General features: G+C 37.5%; 1 protein-coding gene and 1 long non-coding RNA gene across 2 annotated transcripts in view; one reads left to right on the top strand and one right to left on the bottom strand.

The window, feature by feature from the left end:
- XIRP2 (xin actin binding repeat containing 2) overlaps positions 1-3418 on the top strand; it is a 45388-nt gene extending 41970 nt beyond the window's left edge. The window contains exons 10-11 of the mRNA XM_014954132.1: positions 343-476; positions 1458-3418. Of these exons, the coding sequence (XP_014809618.1) occupies positions 343-476; positions 1458-3045 (1722 nt within the window). The 3' untranslated portion in view covers positions 3046-3418. The remainder of the gene's footprint in view (positions 1-342; positions 477-1457) is intronic.
- Positions 3419-3960: 542 nt separating this feature from the next.
- LOC106895137 lies at positions 3961-17966 on the bottom strand. Its single transcript, XR_001413364.1, has 6 exons — positions 17792-17966; positions 14297-14356; positions 10080-10324; positions 8869-8916; positions 5262-5325; positions 3961-4638 (listed from the first exon to the last, which is right to left on the bottom strand). It is a non-coding gene; the product is annotated as an uncharacterized LOC106895137 (long non-coding RNA).
- Positions 17967-18445: the final 479 nt, after the last annotated feature.

The following is an 18445-nucleotide window of genomic DNA, read 5'->3' on the forward strand; positions in this document are numbered from 1 at the left end:
TATACTCAACTCCACTTTTACTAGTAAACCTTTTATTATCCCATCTCATTTCACAAAATAAATAGTTATTAAGAATAAATGTGAAATATTGTACCTGGTGTAGTGAAGTGCATAGTCCTATCAAACGTATGGATTTTTGAAAAGAGAAAGATGAGTAGTTTTTCACTTTTGGAGTATTACTGTTAGTAGAACAAAAACGAAACCCTAAAAACTGAGAGCTGAGATAGCAGTTAATGCATAAAGAAAACTACAGTTTTAACAAAAAATATGGACTGATACAGTTAAAAATAAATCATAATATGTGGCTTAAACTAACTTGTAACTTTTAATATGTGGTTCTAGAAACTGCAGATTCAGGAAACTGAAACGTGCAGACTCTGCCAACAGAGAGTTTACCCAATGGAATGCCTAGTTGCCGACAAGCAGAGTTTTCATAAATCATGTTTCCGATGTCACCACTGTAGCAGTCAATTAAGGTAAGAAGTAACTGCATTTTCACTCACAGAACTCCACATCTGAATATAAATACAGCCAGTGAAATTCTTTTCAAGCAGGATGTTTAAGCCCATAGGATGTTGGGTTGACAGGGAAATAACCTGGGTTCCCCTTTGCTTCTCTGCAACTGACATGTGCACTGCGATGCAAGGAACAAGCCCTTTAAATTCTCAAAAGAACTGTTCATCCCAGTATCTTCCAAATGCTTCTGCATCTTACGTCCTACTGACTGTTCCAGAACTTCAGGAGAGCTCATGAACAGGAAGCAGTAGATACAAATACTGGGGTGCAATTTAAGACCTCTGAACACAGACCAAATTTTCTCAGTTTTTCTAATCCATAAAATGAATGAAGATGGTTCTTCAGCAAACCACTCTGTAATTGTTATAGGAAATGCAGTATTTATTGCTCTATCAGACTGCAAAGACTAACAGTTCTGATTTTAACACCTCTGAGATTAGTTACACACATTTCCTTTACTTCATTTAGAGGAGAATCCAAATATAATCAAACACAAATGTCTATAATTCGCACAAAGGCTAAAGAAAATTGGCACTGCATTTCCCCCACCAATTTTATAGGAAAAAAAAAAGAGTATTCAGTCTTCAATACGACAAAGAAAAGGTCCCAACAACCCTTAAGTGCTGTAGAACATTCCTGTTTGAAGCTTATCCTGTGTAACAACTGAGTAAGTTTATGTTCTTTCTTAAATCACAAAGCACGATTTCTCACCTTCATTTTGACTTTAAAATTATATGGTAATTTCCAATTGAAGGTTTTAGATACTTTTGTGTTTGTGTCTTGTCAGAATTGGCCAATACATTGGATTTGCTCTCTTTTTGCTCTTCCTTTCCTTATAAATATTGTCCTGTAGCGATACTTGAAATACTAAATAAAGTGTAAAATTCATGCTAAGTTTATGATATGTAAAAGTATAAAACAAATTTTCTTCCATTTGGCAGCTTGGGAAATTACGCATCTCTCCACGGAAAAATATATTGTAAACCCCATTTTAAGCAACTTTTCAAATCAAAAGGAAATTATGATGAAGGTTTTGGACACAAGCAGCATAAGGAATTATGGAATTCTAAAGATCAATGTAGCTCAGTTGGCAATACTCATGCTGAAGAAACAAATCCTGCTAATAGTATACCTAATGATCCTAAACCAATTACAGAAATTGATCAAGACTTGTTCTCAGGTACTGAAGGTATGCATTCTGATATTTTGGATAATAATTTGAAAAAATCCACAGAAAGAGGTAAATTAAAAATGACATGGCCACCTTCAACAGATGATGCGACGCCTAAGAGAACATTTTCTATTGAAGAAGAAGCTAAAGTAAATAAGCCTAGGTGGCCCCCAGAAGGTTTTGCTCAAGAAGGTTCTGGTTTACATACAAATAAACCTCTGGGCAATAAAGAGGATCCTCAGAAAAAAAATGCTGTGGGAGATCAAAATAAAACTGACATGACAAATGCACAACAAAATCAACACTCATCCCCTAGTTCTCTGTCTGAAAAAGAAGCTACAAATATCTGTAAAGCACAGACAAATGAAGCAGCCAATAAGGGAAAAGATGAGGAAGCTGGGAATGTGCAAGATAAGCTGAATAAAACAGGAGGACCACAGAATAGGGAGGAAAGCGGAAAGGGTATTAATGAAGGTGATAATGTGATTGTGCAAAGTGCTGGGAAGGAGCAAGAGAAAAAAATTAATGAAACTGATAATTCAGAAGTTGTACAGGTTACTAACATTGATGATGTAACAGTACAAAAGAATCACAAAGAATTCAGCTTGAATAACAATAACAACAACAATTATGCCACTTTTTCACATCTAAACATTAGTGGGCAGGAAACAACTCTCTCAGCTACGTCTAAGCCAATGACAGCATTAAGTCATGCAATTTGCACTGTATCACAGCATGTGTTTGCAAAGCTGGAAAATCAGCCTGGAAATGAAGAAATATTTGGGATGAATGAATTTCATGAGAGCTATTCTAGCAATACTGTAACTGTTTCATCAGACAGAGAGAACTCAAAAGACAAAGATGCCATTACCCCTGATAGTCTTACTCAATTTAATGAAGATGCCACTTGTCAGAAGTCTCGTACAAATAACACATTCATTTTAAAGGAGGCAACTAATACAACATTCCCTGTTGATACAGAGTTGGTATGCATTGGAAAAGAATCCAAATATGAAAAAAAAGTAAATACTCTTTTATCTGACACACCGAAAACATCTTTTCTTAAAAAAGACAACCTGGTTACAGACTGTGGTCTAATAGACTCTGTAGGCATAACTAAAAAGTCCTGCAGCCCATATTCAAAAGAACACAGAAATTGCGATACTGACCTGAATGGTATTAATGCCTGTCAAGAAAGTGAAATAATGGAAGTGTCAAAGAATAACCTAAACACAAGCTTAGATTTACTGACCTCAAGATATACAGCTGTTCCATCATTCCAAGACGAGAAAGTGAAGTTCAAACACCTCACTGTAGAAGAACAAATTAAAAGAAATAGATTCTACGATGAAAATTAATAAAACATCTAAGTCATCAGCTATGTCTGTCACTCATCATAAAGTATGTCGTAAATACGTATTTCTTCAGCCCAGTTATTTTATAGTTCTTCCTGAAGAATTTAATATTCAGAGATTACACATGAAAATTTGTATTATATACTGTCACTTACTCAGACTTTATTTACTTAGTTTATATTTAAGGCAATGAAGATGCATAAAATAGATTTTTTTCAGTCTGTAATTAAAACAACTTGTCTCTCTATGTTCCTGAACACTGCAAGAAATGATTGTCCTGCAGAAACAACATAATTCAATTTTGTTTATCATTTGTAACAAATTAAGATGTTAAGCACCTGGTGTGCATAAAACAAGAAAAGATATTTCCATAGCTTTTTTCTTATATATTGTTATTATTGTAACTGAGCTGTTGCTCCATGACATATTATGTACATTTGTTGCGTTAGCTCATACTAGAAGATTTGGGGCTTGGTTGGGTTTTTTTGCAATATCATGCAGTACTTAGTTTGAAATGGACTGATTATTAAATAGTAACCACAATTGATGGGTGAATAGTATTGTTTTGCTATATCCCTACAGCTGCTACTATGGCATTATATTGCGTGATAGGGGAAAAAAAAAAAAAAAAAAAAAAAAAAATTTTAACAAAGAAAAAAACCTCTCGGCCATGCTAGCTGGCTGTTGTGTACACCACATGAAGTACTCAGAATCACACAGATTTAAGGAAAGCAAAAAACATCTCTCCGTATATGTTCTTGCAGGGTGTAATTGGTGAGGGCATTTGAGGCTTCTAGCACGTGCCTTTTTGAGAAACAGCATTTGTTTTGTGCCTGTGCATTTACCTACAAAAAAAAAAAAAAAAAGTAAATTTTAACACAGGATAAACCCAAACATCCTAGACGGAACTGGAACAAGGCTTGGGAACAAATAGACTAGTGGTTGTTTCAGTATCTAATTCAAAGTCATTTTAAGTGAAGCAGCTTTTCCTTTTCATATTTAAACCTGTACAAACTTAGGCAGATTTAGCAATTTTTTTCCTTAACGTGTTTATGGATTAACATTTGCTCTCTTAACACTATTCCAGCTTGCATGAAACAGCAACATATCATTTAACTGTTGACAATGCATAATAAAAAAGCACTTTACAAAAAGTATTTTGTGCAGTTTTTTTAATATGAATTTATACATATGATTTTCAGTTTGTGAAATTCTTCATGTGATAATTACTTTAAAGGGCTTGTTAGAGTGACAGGGAAGGATAATCAAAACACAGATTTTGAAATAATTTCTGAAGTATCTGACAGAGACAAGTGTTTGGAGTAATTTACAGGAAAGATAGGTTGATGTTAAAAACATTTAAGAAATGATTGTGCAGAGTTCTAGAACAAAATATCTGTTGCCCTGCAACTCATTGCTCAAAGCAATGGGACCGTGGGTAAGTGGGATAGCCAAATGTGATTCTTCTTCTGTACCTACCCAGAAACAAGTACGTAGTATGTCCACATGAGAAAAGCTATACATAGTATTTCTTCCACAAGAATACTTCAAGAGAGTGAAACCTCCTCTTTATGCATCATGCTTCACTCCTTCCAACTAGTTTCATGAAAAGCAGAAATATAGAAAAGACCCCTTAAAATGAATGTTACCAGAAGACTAATTAGAAATCATGTAATGCACTCCGATAGCATTGTATTTGATAACTTTGTTAAAAATCATTAGCCTATAGGCCATTGTCAACATTCTAAAATTATTTTGTCAAGATCTTTCTCTCTTATTCCTCCCCCTCCTCCCATTTTGTTGTAAACACAGTAAATTATTTTACAAACCCACAAGATTAGTAAATAGATGTAAATAACTTTGTTTTGCATAGATAACACAACTAAAAATAATATCAACAAATATTTGCTAAGAAAACAACAAAAAAAAATCTCTGAAAATGCAAGCCTGAAGAAAATCAATGAAATTTGTCTAAAATATTTTTTACATATTGTAAATATATGTTTAAAATATTATTTACATAAGCTAAACTTCTAAATCACTCCAATTCCCAAAAATTGCTTATTAGGTATAAGATCAGCTGTGACTGTATTAGTTAGGAAAGCGGAATGACCTTGGGGGTGAAATTAAAGCTGTTTGTTGATATGTGCTTACATAGGTATGATCATGTGCAAGTTAATAATTCAAGTGAAAAGCTAATAGGATTGCAACACTTGTACCTCAAGTATAGTCCTGTGCCAATTTTCATTCTCCTGCATATTCTGATGAAATTAAACTTGTATCCTACAATTTAGAGGACCGACAGATATCAGTTATGATAATAAAAACTCATTTACACTAAGAAATTCATGCATCTGAAAATATTCTTACAAATACAGACCTTTTTGCTTCACCTAAACAAAATAAAAACACCCCCAAAAATGAGTCACAGAAAATGCTTGTTCCCTTTGGCCAGCTAGAGATGACTCAGATAAAGGCTTTGATAAAATAGCAGAAAAAAAGCAGGACTGTGAGGAAATTTTTATTCCCCGAGAGAACAATATGTAAAGTCAACATACGTAAACGTCATACCATATGGGGCAAATCTCCTTGGATATTCCATGATGGGGATTCTGCTTAGCATAGGACAGACACAAAAGCGCAAAGCCTTCCTCCAGTGGATTCATTAGCTTTGCACTCTCTTTTCTCAGTGGGGGGCTTTTTTATTTCCTCCGGTAGTGAGGATGAATGTTAAGGAAAAATTAAATGATACTGCGTAATTATTTCTTTGAAACACAAGCCAGGTGTCCCATCCTACTGTCTTGGAATTCTTATACAAATCAGAAGGATGACACCTTGTAAACCTGTTCTAGAAAACTAATCACCATGGGTAATAAAAAAAAAGCAAAAGAATGTAAATTATCTGAAAAAAATTTGAAGTAGGAGAGTTTTTCAGAACTTCAGCCAAAAGCTTAGAGCAGAAATAATCAGAGACAAGACAAGGCTGGAACTGACTGAGTTGTGTGTTTGTCTTACTCCCTTTTCCATAGAAGGCAACAGAGATGGGAGATGGTGCATGTCTGAGTCACCCTAATGTATACATACATTACCACTACAGAAGCCACACTCTGGAGTGAATGCATATAGCAGTTGAAAGTGAGATTAGGATAAAAGTTGTAGCTAGAAAGTAGCAATCATACATATCTTCTTTAAATGAAATGCTAGATGAATAGTAATGCCTTACCTGTGAAAAAGCCTCATGCATTTTGGCAAAACCATCCAGATTTACTGCAGCCAGGAGCTGGTCTTTATAGTTTTCAAAGAACTAGCATCTATTAGAGCTGTAGTTTTGTGACAGAAAGTGGTTATTCCAAGTTTAAGTATCTTTAAGTTAACCTCTAGGCTTTCTTTTATCAGCCTCAAGTTGCACCAGGGGAGGTTCAGGTTGGATATCAAGAAAAATTTTTACACTGGAAGGGTTATCAAGCATTGGAATGGGTTGCCCAGGGAGGTGGTTAAGGCACCATCCATGGAGGTGTTCAAAAGACGGGCTGACGTGGTGCTGGGGGACATGGTTTAGTGATGTTTTGGTTGGTTTTTTTTTTGTCAGAGTTAGGCTGACGGTTGGATTAGATGATCTCGAAGGTCCCTTCCAACCTAGATGATTCTATGATTCTAAGTTTTAGTACCCAAGTTTAAATAACTAATCAGTTTGTAATAGTCCAATTTTCTGTGAGAAGATGGCTCCCGAGAGGAATCCTGGCACTGAAACCCCCATTCTCTCAGTGGGATAACTCCCTCTGGCTACTCCTAGGTTTCACCCCTCAGCTCATGGACAGGATATTTAGCAGTGCCCGGGAACGGGACCTTACAGTCATGGAGGGCAGAGCTGATCCATTTCCAGCGCAGCTGCAGCCAAGCACTGTTCAACAGCAGAACCACACTGACAAGGAGCAGTGCAATGAAACTCCTCTGTGCTGTGATTTAGTACAGGAAACTTGCAGTCTGAGAAGTCTATTTTCACTAGGTAGTATTGACTAGTGAAGATGTTCTACTGCTTTTAGAACACAGCAGGGTTCATGTATTCTTCTATACTCAAAAGCACCAATTAGAGAGATTAAAGAGCCTGATTTAATACCTTGTTAAGGAGCTTCTGAATTGCTTGGCCAGCACTGGACTTTAGAGGACTTCTAAATTTGCAGTCCCTTTGCGGCTTCATTAACATAATTGGCACGAAGACTTACTTAGAGCTACTTAAATTGTTTTTATAGATGCAGCATATCAACCGATCCCTTTGGAGTCTTTATAGAGTCAGGGGCATCCTCAAAACTATAGAGGGACCTAAATAACACTTTTACTATACTGCTGAAATGGACTCATAGGTGAAGGACTCGCTGAAAGCAAATGCTTGATTACTGCAAAAAGTGTACTTACCTTGTCTGTCTTCTGTTAAGCATTTATCGCCTTCATGCATATTAAAAGGCATACCTACATTAGTATCTTAAAAGACACAGTGCTCAGCGTAGACATTAAAACCATGCTAAGGATCTGCCTTATTCTAACACAGAACATTTCTTGCAATATCCCTCCCATAAATAATTATAGTTCAGGCCTTATTTTCAAAGTGCAGGATAATTATCAGAATTACTTATGTAAGATTTGGGTCACTTCAGTCAAGTACACCTCCAACTGTTAGGTATAATTGCAAAAACATTAACTACCCTGGGTACACTCACAAAACCAGGAAAACATGAAGTGAAAAAGAGACAGATTAAAACCTTTGTCTCTTTTCATGCTTTCACCCATTAAGAGGCACCTAAGTTAAATCCTTGGGGTGAACTTCACTGACTTTCACAAGCAGCATTTCACCTTGTATGTGGGTTATATTTGATGATTTTGACATGAAAAGCATTTTGCAATGTTTTACAGAGAGGAACTGTGTTAAAATGGGCTGAGGAACATAATCAGATTGACCTTACTTTTGGGTTTTCTAAAACATTAAATGACAATTTAACCATGAAAGAGCTTAATTTTCAGCATAGTCCTTAAACAAAAACCACAAGACAGCTGTGTACTGCTTCAGGAAAACAGGTGAAAAATTCAGTCTTACCTCTCCATGGATTTATTTCCTATACTTTCCCCACCTCCCCTCTCTTAGATTATGGTGTCGGAGAGAACAAGACTAAAGTCTTCACATGTATTTTGAATGTGTTTTTCATTAACTGAGTACATTATGATTTTATTAAAAACAGACATGAAAAATCTACTACACATTTGCAGCAGGTGATTTTCAAAATCTCATAATCTGGTTAAATAAAAAAAAAACCTAGAAAAACCGCAAAGGGACATCTACATGATGAAAGCTAATTTCAAACCCACTTTACCTTCTGGCTCTTGACACTGTAACCATCACTATCAGTATCTATTTAGAATTTTAGACTGACATAATGATACGTGTGACAGATGCTGACAAGGAACAACGTTCTATCAGAACAGGTACCTAGGAAAGAGCTATTCCTTTCCCACAGAAACTGCATATTCCAAACTGAAAAGAAGGCTGGTTTTCCATTCACCATTATTGTAGAAGAAAATTCAACAAATACTCCTTTTCATGATCAAGACAGTCACCTCTCAACAAAAAAGGAAGGTGACAGGTTCAGTACAAAAGGTGAAATAGTTAAAAAAATATGGGGAAATGGAGGCATACTTGAAACATGAGGGGATAGAATGGTAAAGAAAGTACTTTAATGTACTGTTTGGTAAATTAGATTATGTCATCTTAATTGTAATACTGGTGCACATATTATAACAAAAAGAATAACTAATCAATAAGAAATAGTCTCTTACCACTTAGAATATAATTCCAGTTTCTCTCTGTGGTCACAGCTAAGAGCTCTACAGAATATTAGATGAAAAGGAAGAAATAGAAAGCTATGAATTCAGCATGTACAGTTGGACACAAAAAGTAATTTTGCAGTTCCAATCTTAAGATGTTCTGTGCAGCTCTTCATAAAGCAATATTAGAGTGGAAATAGCACGTACACAGTGTCATATACTGCTTAAAATCTCTTTTTTTTTGTTATCTCCTATAAGCTCCTGGTCTAATTTGTTGCGATGCTACTCTTTTATTGAAGGCTACAGATTGAGTCTTGGTGGCTTTGACTGAGGAAACTATTTTGCCAAAGTGGGCAGTGGTTTTTATGTGCCTGGAGAGAAGGTAATGAAAAGTAGCTTTAACAGGCAGTAGGTTTAACAGGCCCTGGCAGCTATCCATGTTGACAGCGTGCCATAAAACAGAAACAGCATGGACTCAGCTTCTTCAACCAGAATGCGAAGCCTAAATTGTTTTCTTCAAAACAAAGTATTATGACAACAACCAAGAATATCTATATGTGTTCCTGGAAGCATCATGATATGAACATTTGGCTAATAGTATATGGTAAAATATATTTGAAAATACTAATGCTATAAACTAACAGTGTGGAGTCCTCCAGGATCTTAATTTATTTTTTTTTTTGTTAAAAAAAGTATATGTGCATTATAGACAGCAAAATTGGAAAATGAGGAAAAAAATAATAGGGATAATTTACCTTATTTGTGAATGCCTGTGTGAGAAAACTCAGCTTTATACAATTCTTCCGAATAGCTTCCAACAAATTTGGTGAGGCTGGGATTAGGTCTCCAGACATTTATGTCCTGTGATTACATTTCAACACTATTGCAGCCCTCCAGAAAACAAACCATTTTCTTTAACCAGCTACAGATTTTATCACTTCCTCCAAGAGACAGAGATGACATAGCAATAAAGAGCATTATATTTCTGTGTTCTGGCTATCCGTATTTGCCAGTTCTCTGCCAGCCCCAGAACTGAGGAGAAAGCTACATTTCCTTACACAGTCTCTCTTCAGTTCTGTACCAAGTTTATCCAAAGTGAAGGACTGACTCACAAATACCTACAATAAATAATATATGACTCAAAACAAATTCCTTAAGCGCATATGGCCACCCGGATCAAAAAATATTTTTTAATTTCTACAGTAGCTGCTGTAAAGACTGACCTCAGTTTTTGTCTTCTTAGGAAAAATTTCCTGTAATAACAGGAAATGTCTGTCCAGTAAACAACTTGTATCATACTAAGGAACTGGTGTTTCACTGGGAATGTTCAGTGTCATCAAACTGTATCTTGCCAAAGGCACATTCAGCAACGTCGATCCTTGTATGCATTTGTTTGCAGTTGAAGTTCAGGGTGTTCACACTGCCCCTGTTAAGACACTAACTGGTGCCAGTCTGGAACTCGCTCCACCTAGAAACTCAAAAAGAGAAAGGCAGAAAATTAACCACAAGGAACTTCTTTGTTGACGCTAAGAGTATTGTGTTTGTACAGTGGCTGTCTACAAAAAGCCCTCTGAACTGATAAACAACCTGCATGTGAATGGAAGAAACCTTCACTCAGTGCTAGAGTGGAATTAGCATGATCCACTTTATTAGTTTCAAATTAACATTCATTGGGAACTTGCTAGGAATGCTTTTTTTCAAATGAAGAGGTGGCTAACGGATGAAAATCTGCACCTCCTGTACCTTTACTGAATTTTTTCCACTTGTATGTACATGCATTACCATATTTACTAATATGTACTATATTATTGATTCATTATTATGTGAACATAATTTTTTAAAAATTAATCATAGTTCACAGGGTCATGAAATAAGGTCAAATGGACAACCTTAATTTTACCAATTGCTAGCATCTGAATGCTTGATTTTGAAACTTTAATGTTTCTTTAATATATTTGCTGAAGACATACATACATATGTGCCAAATACAATGATAACAGTTGAGTTCTGGAAATTCAAAATCTGCATCCACTTGAAAGTTCTGAAAACTGTTAAAGCCCAGCACCAAAATATCATGCTTCATAGACTACTGGACTTTTAAGTTTTATAATACTAAGACTAAGTCCTCCCCTGATTCAAGTCTTCGAATGATGAAAAATTCTAGAATATTCAAGAATTTTCTAGAATCATTCTTCTTTATCACACATTAAATGTTTTGGTGGAGCAGAAAAAATACACCTATACCTGTTTGGGGTGACTTCTGTCAATGACACACTCCTACCAGAGTAATATTATTCTGCTAAGCCATGATCCTAAAATCTATGTTTTATAGTATACCCCACACAGTCATATATGTGTCTTAATTGTAAGAAAAAGTAATACCATTCCAGTAATAGTTTTGCATACTTGCCATTTTAAAAAATGCTGTTTTCAAATTGTTATCTGTTTGGGTTGAAGTTTTCCGCACTTAGGGAACAACAGAGACTGATTTCTTTTTAAAGCTTTACCAAAAAGATTTCCTCCATTTCCAGGAAAAATATCTAGTAAGAGTATAGAATTTTGCCCATGCTAAAAAACACAATTCAATTTTGACTGGTTCAATTTTGACTATATTTGCAATATAGTTTTCAATTTCAACATCTCACATCATTATTTTTTTAGGGTACAGAACGTGTCCTGGTGATAGATAGTAATGAGAATGTTTTTATTAGGACTTCTTTCTGAATTGCTGCAGCAGCTAGAAGATACATAGACAATCGTAATCAATAAGGCCTGAGGTCATATTTGTAATAAGTTGATAAATCAAAATATTAAATAATTGTGCAAGTAGCAGGATTCATCCCTTCTATACTTTGAATAAGGTAAGAGCCCTTAGAAAAACACCATGCTATCACAATATTATAGACTATATCAGACAGCTTTTGAGTTCAACCATTCTAACTTTCAAACTTAATGTTCTTTTAATGTAATATATGAGTATCATACGTCTGTATATATATATAAATAGATATTCACATATAGGTAAGTGGAACCACAAGCAATCAGCAAATTACTGTAACACCAGCTGTGTATATATAGAACAAGCAAGTTCAGTACCACTAAATTGCCTCGTAATGCAGTGGATTCACTTTCTCTCCCTCATTCTTTCTACCCATATAATAATTTCTTTCTTTTGTTGTTTCTCTATTTGCATTATGAACTCTGGGGCTGAGCCTACAGACAACTTTTTCTTCCAGATGAAAAGCAGAAGTACGCAGCCAAGTGTTCCTAATGCAGTTCTGTCTTTACTTTGAACAAATTTTGGCAGCTAAGTCCTCAGACCTTTCCCACACAGAACATCCTTATCTATGTGGGTGCCACTACAGAAACAGAAACATGTGAGTAATTTTTTTTAATACGCCCTTCCATGTAAATAAGGGTGACAGCAGCAGGCTGCTGTGTCAATCGCAAAATAGCACCAGTGATGACAATTTCAGCCTTTGCAGTGCTAGCAGGAGGGACCAGGGGACATGAGTCCTGAATTCTGGTAGATGTGTCCTTTGAGGAAATGGAATTTAACGTCAAGTCACATCCCTCTACTGGTCACATCCCCTTGCGGGTAAGCAAAACACATGACATCTTTATCAGATGACACAAAACCAAGCTCTCTGGTTTATGAATAGCTATTGCCAAATCATCCTGCAAGAGCCTTAAAAAGAAAATTGCATGCAAAATTATAAAATAAGTGAAAACATTAATCATAATTAAACAGAACCACATTGATTGTTGCCAGCTGGATTCAGCCACTGACTGTGATGTGAAGGCTCTTATCTCCTGGTTAACCCAGTTCAGAGATGGATTAATTCTTTTATAATTAATTTCTTAGGTAATTGTGCAAATATTTGTCAAAACACATGATCTGCCACAAAATTAAATATGGGGTGGGTGACAATAAAATCTCAAATATATTATAATATATATACAAAGATAAAAATATATATAATATATATTGTGTGTATATATATATATACACACAAAGATAAAAATACCTAAATTGACTGGATCAATGGAGAATTAAAAAAAAAAATGTTCTATGTTCTGGTCACTCATACAAAGCAGAATTGCTTGGATCTGAAAAAATGCTCCACCACCCATCCCTTCCTCAGCACAAAAGGCCGATCTTACATCACTGTTCAAGGCAGTTGCAAAGAAATATGTACTCATGGAGTCTTTAAATACTTCTAAGTATATTCATTATGTTCATAGTGACATTGCTGTGGACACTATATAAATGGTAGCTGTGCTTGCAACTGACCACTTCAGATAAACAAACATCTTGAAGGACTCACCCAGCATACAAAGTAAGTTGCTTGGCTTTATTTATGAGGAGATTAGCGCTCTCTGGCTAACGTAACACATGGTAGATAAAATAACAAAAGGAAATACTTCTTCATGCAGTATGAAATCAGACCACATTGCACTTCCAGAAGAGATTATGCAAGCAAACTCTTTGGGGCAAGAATCTCCTTTCCTTACTTGTCTATATAGCACCTAGCACATTACTGTGATTTGCATCTCACAACATACATCTACATAATATTAACAAATGGGTTACCAAATGAGGCTGAATAACACTGGCAAACTCTAATGTATTTAAAAATAAATAATGAAATATTCCTCCCGCAGCTATGGAAAGGCAGTGCTGCATCTACACATCGGTTAAATAAATATTCAAACGTTACCAAAAGGGAGAAGTGAAATAATGTTTATCTCTAAAGGGTTACTTTACAGTCTGATGTAAAAGATCTGCTGATACACTATGCCTCACAGAAGGGCTCAATTAATACATAATTTGCCTTCTAACACCAACTGCCAATACAGAGCCAGGACAGCTGACCCCAACTGACAAAAGGGATATTCCACGCCATATAACACCATGCTCAGCAATAAAAGATGGGGAAAAGTTGGGGCAGGAGGGACATTTGTGGTTACAGAGTTTGTCTCCTGAAGCAATCACTGCATGTACTGAGGTCCTGCTTCCCAGCAAGTGGCTGGACATCGCCTGCTGATGGGAAGTAGTGAATAAATGCCCTCTTTTATTTGCTTACATGTGTGGGCTTTGTTTTTGTTATTAAACTGCCTTATCTCAAGCTTGTCCGTCTTATTTTCTCACCCTGTCCTGTTGAGGAGGTGTCATGATTTGGGGAGTGAGGAGAGTAACTGGGTGGGCATCTGGCAGCCAGGCAAGGTCAATCCACCACAGCAGGGAATATCCACAGTATTTTATAATTTGGAGGTTTCGTCAGCCTATCACATCCTGGAAATGGTTTTATGTTCTCTGGTACCCCTCTTGGTCTTCAAACCCATACTGTAGTTATTCCTCTCTGAAACTTGGTCTGGGATAGACCCACCTATTTATTGCCCATACAGTTATTTCCTAGTAATCAGAAATATGACTCACATCAGAAAACAGTAGCAGGTAATGATGCAATTTATGTATGTCCATAGGTAGAGCTTTCATCTAAAAAAAACGAGAGGGGCAGGGCATTAAGAGACAAAGAAGACAGATGAATCAGTGGAGAAAAGACTAGATGAAGCACGGAAAATCTGAAGATTTGTTGTTTAGTATAATCAGTCTCCAGCTGGATGCACAGCTAATATCAAAACACAATACTAAGACTCCACTTAGTGCTACCTACATTAGCAAAATAGCAGCTCCCTGTGAGGTGATTCTCTCCAAAACCAATAAATTTTTTATGTATAAAAAGATAGCAGAGACGAAAAAGTAAAATGCCTGCATGAAGTCATAAACAGAACAGGTGGAAACAACTGGGAGCCCAAACCACTTTCTTTAATTGGGAAGCCACCTGGGGTCACAAGGACTTTCTGGATGGAGAGGGAATAACTTTGAAAAGCACACATATTGTTAGTAAAAAGCAGAACCACTCCTACAACCCGAGGTTAAAGACCAAGTGATATACAGCAGCTGTGTTTCTTTTTTTTTTTTTTTAAGCTGAATTTCAGCATAGTTCCTACTGTCTGCCAGGGTCCCAAATACCAGTACTTAGACCACAGTTCGTACCTTGTTGGTAGTCTCAACAGTTAAAACAATGATTTAACAGATGTGATTCCTGAGTACACCTGCCACCCATAGAAGCTTGTTGATCCAGAATGGACTCCTGCTGAGAGAACTGCATGGGGATCATCTCTCTCATACTGTTTCTGCCGTGAATAAGAGTAGTGCAGCTCCTGCACGTCCTGTTAAAACGTTTCAAGAATACTGTATTGTTTTTCAGAAAGGACTGTCAAGTTATTCTGCCTAATGGCACTGAAGGCTAAATCACACTTTTGTGGGCTAAACCAATGTATGCAGTTTTACTGGTACACAAAAAATCCAGTTTATCAAGGTACTATGAGCTCTGGTAAATTTATAAAATGTGTGTACTGCAAAGAACTTACTGAACAGGCCCGTATTTCAGGTGTTCTGCTTTCTCTTTCTCACATTTTCTGCTTTTATTTATTCATTATATTTTACTTATTTATTTGGGACTTCTATGCCTGTAACAAGAAGTTTCCCTTGGAGAAGTTTTGTCTCATAAACAGGATATTTAGCTGTCATGTGGCATATTGTCTTTGGAAAAAATTATCTTTAGAGATATTCAGCTCTTTTGAAAAAATTGTGTTAAGATATTTTGTAGCTATTTTTTAGGTTGGGTTTTTGTTTGGGTGTTTGTTTTTTTTTTTTTAGCTAAACTGCAGGTTTATCCTGACAAGTAATGATTTAGTTACCTTACATGCTAAGCTGTGTATACGCTTGCAACAGAGCTGCTGTTGAACCTTAAAGGCTACTCTTTTAACATGAAAATACTGTTTAGACAAGATATCTGAATTTCTGTTTACATTTTTACATGAAGCTTAAACCATTAAAAATAATTAAATTTATGTTCCAGTTACTATGAAAAAGCTTCACCCACGAGGATTATTTTTCATAATAAAAATATTTGTCCCTCCTCCTTTGCAGGTGTTATAAAGTAGTAACTATGCAATGCTTCAGTTCATTCTGCAACATTTATAAAACTGTAACCGATAAATAAAGTGTGTTTGTTGGGCTTTTTTTTTCCCCAAGATAAAGATATGGCTGACATCAAATAAGAAAAAAAAAAAAAAACAAACCACCTCGTGATTTAACAAAGAGTAAAAGATATCATACTTTTTGACAAATATAAAATACGAGCACCTCACTGTGCTTTCTGAACGCCTGAAGTGGTTCCTGAACTAATAAAACCAATTTGGCAGAAGAAAGACATCTCTGACTGAGCTATTGCACAGTGTCTAAACCCATAAGCATTTAAACCATTTCTTGTTACTTCCTTCCAAACAAAAGTTGGGTGTATTCAGTGTTCACACTGGACACAGTCAACTCAAATGTATCATTGCCACCAAAAAAAAAAAAGGAAAGGTAAACAGTTGAAGAGTGGGAGGCAAAGAAATCTACCACTGTAGCACATTAGTCTCACCAGAATAAAATTTGCATTAAAAGTTGCTATGAAAGGAAAGGGCATGACTTTCAGGTTGTTTAACAGCAGTAGCAGTTCTGAACTCCACACAAATGAGGGTACCTGCATCTGGTACAACTGAACAAAGAATTCTGCCTATAAATAGTATCCCATATTAGTATTAACAATAAATTCCTTCATTAAGACCTAACAAACATTTGCTTATGACCAGATTAACTCCAGAGATTATTTCACTTTAGAAACATTTCTAAATACGCATGAAATATGACAGTAAGCCATTAGGAATTAATAAACCTCCACAACCTTTTGAATCAGTGGATAAAGTACAAAACTGAGTAAAGGGCTTCTGTTGACAAATAAATGCCAAAACAATGGATAAAGACAACAGCATTGACAAGAACCCAGCATGAAATATCTTTCTGAAATGTTTTCAAGTGTTATTCACCTGGTGCTTTAGAGAAACACACTGGAAAAGCAGGAAGAGACAGTTGTTGTTAGTATAAGAGTGTAATAACTATTAGCTACAGAAAAAGAGTGATGATAATAATGCAGTTAAAGTTGTTGTTGTACCCCTCTCCTGCTGTTACATCTACCTTTCTCCTGCTACTCTGGATCCCCTGATCAGTTTCATTCTTGTTAGGAGTGTGAGGTGGTGACAATAGTGATGCACAAGCATTTGGAGTCCTTGGCCAGGATTAGTATGATCTTTGTGTTTATGATTTCGTATTCCTCCTCTGGAATCCACTTGGGGTCATTTTTATCTTTGCTAATGTGCTTTTCTACCTTTCTCTTTCCTCACTGCTCTGCAGCTCCTTTCCTACACCTGAATTTACTATGCATGTTAGATACAATTTCCTTGTTAACTCCAAAACCAGTTTTTTCTAGCTCCAGGCCTGCATTTCTTTAACTGACCATGGGTAAGCTGTAAGGTCTCCAATGCCAAGTGCATCCTGCTTCCCTTATCACACTGAGCCGATACTCCCCTACGGTGCACCTTAGGCCTTCAGTTCTCCAGGTCCTCTGCTACCCTGTCAGCCCCAGGTACCTCTACGCTGTATCACAGATCCACAGAATCACCTAGGTTGGATGGGACCTTTAAGATCATCTAGTCCAACCATTAAAAAAAACAAACAAAAAAACCACAGAAAACAAAACCACCATCACTAAACCATATTCCTGAGCACCATGTCAACTCGTCTTTTGAATATCACCAGGGATGGTGCCTCAACCACTTCCCTGGGCAGCCCATTCTGATGCTTGAAAACCCTTTCAGTGAAGAAATTTTTCCTAATATCCAACCCGAACCTCCCCCGGCGCAACTTGAGGCCATTTCCTCTTGTCCTATGGCCTGTGACTTGGGAGAAGAGCCATCCCCATGGCTTGGGTGCAGAAGACCTCGCTCTGCACAGTGTAACAAGAACACAAAACCGTGGCCATACCCCATAAACAGAAGTCAGCCAGAGGCACCCGCTCCACTTGCGAAATTGCTGCTACAGCGGAACCCGGCAAACCACCGGCGCAGGCAAGGCCGGGCACGGCGAACGGGACCAGCCCCGCTTCCCAGGCCCCGCAGAGCGGCCCCGCACCTCCACGGCCACAGAGACCCCCGCAGCCTGAGGGCAGGGCCGGGCCGGGACACACCCGCACCCACCACCGCACCGCGGCTGCCGTTACCTCCCCTGCCCGCCCGCCGCGGCCACACCAAGGTCGGCGACCGGCGGCCGCTGCGGGGACACGGTTTCAGCCCAGCAGGATTCCACTGGAAAAAAAAAATAATTAAAAAATGATCGTTTTCTCCCCTTTTTTCTTTTTTTAACAAAGCGCCGCGGCCAGAAGTTTGCCGTTCCCGGGCACGCAGGGGAAGGGCGAGGTGGCGTCTCCCACCTGAGGGGCCGGCCCTCAGTCCCCGCTCTCCTTCCCCCCGAGCAGCGGGAGGAGGGCGAGATCGGCCCCGCCGCACAGCGTTATCACCGCCGGGGGCTGGAGCGACTCTCTGGGAAGGCGGAGGCCCAGCTCCGGCCCCGCGGGGGCCTGGCACAGCGCTCCGTACAGCCCCGCTGTTTCCGGGTGGGGGGGGGGCGAGCGGCGGGGGT

The sequence above is a fragment of the Calidris pugnax genome, unplaced genomic scaffold, assembly GCF_001431845.1.
Source record: "Calidris pugnax isolate Ruff unplaced genomic scaffold, ASM143184v1 scaffold103, whole genome shotgun sequence".
In the NCBI taxonomy this organism is placed as follows: domain Eukaryota; kingdom Metazoa; phylum Chordata; class Aves; order Charadriiformes; family Scolopacidae; genus Calidris; species Calidris pugnax.